A 5,125-nucleotide genomic window follows, 5' to 3' on the forward strand; every position below is an offset into this window, starting at 1 on the left:
AAGCAAACGAGAAGAGAAATTTACATTCGTCATTAGCGTTTGAAACTCTCAGTTTTATAAACCAATGTAAGTCATTCTTGGATAAAATATACATTGAATCCTGTATTATTAGACAATAACTTCACAATTTTTATAAACCCGTTTCATGGAAGTCGATGCAATTTCTTCGGCTGCCTAGTTTTGTGCTGATTTTTGTTTTATATATTTGGGGGTCCGTATGGAGGAGCAGGAGAGGAGAGAGAGAGGAAAAAAATGCTCTTAGGTGTGAGTCGTGTGACAGTGACGGATTGTGCCAAAGAGCGTCCAAGTTCTCCTCATGTTACAGAGTGGGCCCCCCTCTTTCCTTCTCTTTTTAATTTTCTGCTCTCCGAAGCAAGCAACAGCGCAAACAATATTCCCTCTCTCCCTCTAAAAAAAAAATCATCAGGTTCAATTTTGTTTTTTTGAATTTTTCTTCGTTGCTATAAAGAGGGAGCCGAAGACTGAGAAAGGGAAAACAATAGAGAGAGAGGCTATCTACCTAGTTTTTGGTTGTTCTTTCCACCAAATCACACCAGCGGTTTACACGGCTTACTGATTCAGGCAACTGGGTTTAGTGGTTTTTAAAAAAATTAAAGTTCTTTCTTCTTCTTTTTCTTGGGTTTGTGATTCTTATTGGGATGTGGCTTCTGGGTTTTTTTTAACGGAAGCAAGCTTCCAATTGCTATAAATGGGGGGTGGTAGATTTTGGTTTTTGTTTGTGTTTGTTTACTTATGAGATTAACGGGTCTCATTGCTGATGGCCGCAGAGGAGCTTTGACTTGGAGTCTCTTGCATGTGCTGCAAGCCTAAGATCTGCAGGTCCTTTAACTCCAATCTGGGTTTTCGAAGCGTTTCTCAGTGTGGTGGTACAGGTGCGTTTCTTAGTTGCCCAACATTTCCTATTTATTTATTTATTTGCGTTTTATATAACATAATTGTATATTGTATGTTTTGATGTTTTTGGTTAGAGTTAAGAGATTGGTTTGGTGGGTTTTGTTTAAAAACGATTTCTTTTGCTTCTGTGATTAATTTTTTTTTCCTTCTGAGGTTAACATTGTTTAATTTTGGGTTAATCTCTTCTAATTGTGGAAAATTTGGTCACTGTGCCTCTCATCAATTCTTATTTAGTTCTGTTAGATCTCACATTTGTCGCTGTTAAATTCCTTCAAATTGTTAATGGGGGTTTGTTTTCTTTTGGGTTGTCTGTGTTTGCAGGAAATGGAAATTAAAGTTTCTGGCCTTACGATTCTAGTTTCGAAATTTTAATCTGTGTTTACTGTTAAATGGATTGAAGTCGTTGCCATTTGGGGTGCAATGTTAAAGGCATTGGCATCTTTGCTATCAATTTCATTGCTTCTATTCTGTGTTTCCGCGTCTGATAACGGATTCCCGCGGTGCAATTGTGACGATGATGGAAGCTGGTGGAGCATTGAGAGCATACTAGAATGTCAGAGAGTGAGCGATTTCTTGATTGCCGTAGCCTACTTTTCGATCCCCATTGAGCTGCTCTACTTTGTCAGCTGCTCGAATGTACCTTTCAAATGGGTTCTGTTTGAGTTCATTGCCTTCATTGTGCTATGTGGATTGACACATTTACTCAATGGCTGGACTTACGGGCCTCACCCGTTCCAGCTTATGCTGGCGCTCACAGTTTTCAAAATTCTTACTGCTCTGGTCTCATGTGCCACTGCTATAACACTCATCACTCTCATCCCTTTGCTTCTCAAAGTGAAAGTGAGGGAATTCATGTTGAAGAAGAAGACTTGGGATCTCGGGAGAGAGGTTGGGATTATAATGAGACAGAAGGAAGCTGGAATGCATGTTCGGATGCTCACCCAAGAGATTCGCAAGTCACTTGATAGGCATACAATACTGTCGACAACACTTTTTGAGCTATCAGAGACGTTGGGTTTGCAGTACTGTGCAGTTTGGATGCCTAATGAAATTAAAACAGAGATGATTCTCACCCATGAATTGAAAGGGAGGAATTACTCTCATGCATACAACTTTTCTATACCTATAAGTGATCCTGATGTGGAACACATCAAAGGGAGTGATGGGGTGAGCAGCCTTAGGCCTGACTCGGCACTTGTTCATGCCAGTGGTGACTCAGGTGAGCCAGGACCAGTGGCTGCAATTCGGATGCCAATGCTTCGTGTTTCCAATTTCAAAGGAGGAACTCCGGAGGTGATCCAGGCTTGTTATGCAATATTGGTTTTGGTCCTCCCTGGTGGTCAATCTAGATGTTGGAGCAGCCAAGACCTTGAGATAATTAAGGTAGTTGCTGATCAGGTTGCTGTGGCTTTATCCCATGCTGCAGTCCTCGAGGAGTCTCAACTCATGAGAGAGAAGTTGGCTGAGCAAAATCGAGCCTTGCAGCAGGCAAAGATGAAGGCTATGATGGCAAGCCATGCAAGAATTGCATTCCAAAAGGTAATGAGTGATGGGATGAGGAGGCCGATGCACTCAATTTTGGGTTTGCTTTCTTTGATGCAGGACGACACTTTGGATAATGATCAACAAGTTATTGTTGATGCGATGGTGAGGACGAGCAATGTCCTATCAACCTTGATAAATGATGTGATGGACAATTCGACAAAGGAAAGTGGAAGATTTCCATTGGAGATGAGATCTTTTGGGTTGCATGCAATGATAAAGGAAGCAGCTTGCCTTGCCAAATGCTTGTGTGTGTTTAGGGGCTTTGATTTTGGAATTGATGTGGACAAGTCCTTACGTGATCATGTCATGGGGGATGAAAGACGGGTGTTTCAAGTGATTTTGCATATGGTTGGAAGCCTGTTAAATGGAAACAGTGTGGGAGGGTTGGTAATGTTTCGGGTTGCTTCAGAGAAGGGGAGTCAGGGGAGGAGTGATCAAAGGTGGGCAGCCTGGAGACATAGTTCATCTGATGGTGATTTATGTGTTAGATTTGAGATTGGGATAAGCAATAGCGGCTCTCAATCAGAGGTCACAATTCCAGCAGTGCAGCTGGTTGGTAGGAGATACGCCAGTGAAGGTGTTGATGAGGGCTTGAGCTTCACCATTTGCAAAAAGCTAGTGCAGGTGAGAGTTATCAACTTTGTCTCTGTGTTTGTGTGTGTGCGTGCTCGCACATGCGCAAATAGTATACCCCTTGGACTAGTGATGGAACAAAAATAATTACAATTTTAAAGTTAGACGCTGCATTCTTTTTGAGATAGGAAACTCAATAGCAGAAGATGTTTGTATAGCCAGAATCTGCATGAAAATGTTCGCACATGTGCTTGTAGGATGTAAAATGTTTCTTTTCCTTCCAATATTACCGTGTCAAAAATTGGTCATTAGTGCTAATTGAATTACGTAGCCCTTCTTGTGACTAGTTACAAGTTTTTAGGACAGGCAATCTTGATAGTCAAAGATGTGAACCCTACAGCAGAATGTAATAGGAACCTCTGCCCTTGATAGGTAAGGTTGTACGGGAGGAAAAAAGCTGCCCTCACTGCCATACCTGGGGCATTGAAATTTATTTCACCACTTGATTGAATACTATTGTTTTTTTATGCATATATTTGTGAAGAACTTAGTTTGAAAGCATGGTAGCTCATTTTACAGATAGTCTTAAGATTTTCGAACATGGTAGTTTCTCTCAGAGCGTTACTAATTTACTAGCATTAGTACATGGTAAAATCTTTTGGGGATATAGTTTTGTCCTGATTTGCAAACCTTTACATATATCTGCTAGCTCTACATTTTGTGCGAGGAATGTATGTTCCCATGGTGTTCCTTAGTTGGTATTTTCTTGTTTTAACTGAAGTATTAATTCTTATTCGGCAGATGATGCAAGGAAATATATGGGCAGTCCCCAATCCTCAAGGGTTTGCTCAAAGCATGGCACTTGTTCTTCGGTTTCAACCTTGTCTGTCCACTGCAATAGCCATCTCAGATCCTGGAGAATCATCAGAGCACCCACATTCCAATTCACTTTTCAAAGGCTTGCAAGTTTTATTAACTGATGATGATGATGTGAACAGGGTTGTGACGAGGAAAATGCTTGAGAAGCTTGGTTGCATTGTAACTGCCGTTTCATCTGGATTCGAATGCCTTTCTACTATTGGTACTATCGGTCCTGCTGGATCTTCATTCCAATTTGTTTTACTTGATCTTCACATGCCCGAGTTGGATGGTTTTGAAGTTGCAATGAGAATTCGAAAATTTCGAAGCCGTACTTGGCCATTGATCATTGGCGTAACTGCTAGTGCTGACGAAGATGTGTGGGATAGATGTATGCAAACTGGAATCAATGGGGTTGTCCGAAAACCAGTTCTTCTGCAAGGGATCGTGAATGAGCTACGAAGAGTCTTGCTGCAGGCAAACAAAGGGATGACATAAGTTGCACAATAGCAAGTTCTGACCGAAAATCCAGCATGGGGTGTTACGCAGAACCCCGCTTTATCTCGTGTCCGGTTGAGCTTGCTATAATTACACAGATAGTTTCAGATGTGACCACAGGTAATCTTTAGTTAAGTTGTCTCCGAGGGATCCTTTTGTAAAAGACCGAAAAAAGTTTGAAAAAAAAAAAGCTTGTTGGAAAATCATATACAGTAGAGCAATAAGAAGTATCTGCAGAAATTGAGTAGAGGTAGAGTTAAAAAATCAGCAGTGATTTCTTTGTATGTTATGTCGCAGCGCAGGTGAAGGAGGTTTGTAGTTTTAAATCGTGGAAAAGACATCACAATCAAATTATAAAAGTGTTGGCAAAAGTGTGTGCCTTTTCCTTCACTCCAAACTTGCAGTTTACTTGATGAATAGCATTGTCAAATGTGATGCTAAAAAATGATGTTATTACCTTCTCTTTTTACTAACGTTAAAATGTATTATACGGGCAAGAAATTAGCTCTGATTGTTGCTATTCTTAAACACCGCACAACTTTTTACACCACGCTCGTAATTGAAATATACATGATACATCAATACAAGGCGATGACACTTCAAGGGAGATTTTTTTTTTTTTTTTTTTTTTTTTTTTTTTTTTTTTTTTTTTTTTTTTAATTTTGGAACAAAGGAGGAAGAAGATAAAGGAAAATAGAAGATGCTTTTGGTTTGTTAAACCAGCGGAGCGCAGGTA

The 5,125-nt window shown here is 40.3% G+C and overlaps 1 protein-coding gene across 1 annotated transcript; it reads left to right on the forward strand.

Moving 5' to 3' along the window:
• The first annotated feature begins 227 nt into the window (after positions 1 to 227).
• Positions 228 to 4,779, forward strand: LOC137730829 (ethylene receptor 2). Its single transcript, XM_068469813.2, has 3 exons — positions 228 to 893; positions 1,237 to 3,084; positions 3,835 to 4,779. The coding sequence occupies exons 2-3, from the start codon at positions 1,336 to 1,338 to the stop codon at positions 4,387 to 4,389; spliced, it is 2,304 nt and encodes a 767-aa protein (XP_068325914.2). The 5' UTR covers positions 228 to 893; positions 1,237 to 1,335; the 3' UTR covers positions 4,390 to 4,779.
• The last annotated feature ends 346 nt before the right edge of the window (positions 4,780 to 5,125 follow it).

Source organism: Pyrus communis, chromosome 16, assembly GCF_041283825.1.
Source record: "Pyrus communis isolate YQ-2024b chromosome 16, ASM4128382v1, whole genome shotgun sequence".
Taxonomy (NCBI): Eukaryota; Viridiplantae; Streptophyta; class Magnoliopsida; order Rosales; family Rosaceae; genus Pyrus; species Pyrus communis.

Coding starts and splice junctions, on each gene's coding strand:
- LOC137730829 (XM_068469813.2), top strand. CDS start 1,336: ATGTTAAAGGCATTGGCATCTTTGCTATCAATTTCATTGCTTCTATTC. Junction 3,085..3,834: donor TTTGCAAAAAGCTAGTGCAG/GTGAGAGTTATC, acceptor CTTATTCGGCAG/ATGATGCAAGGAAATATATG.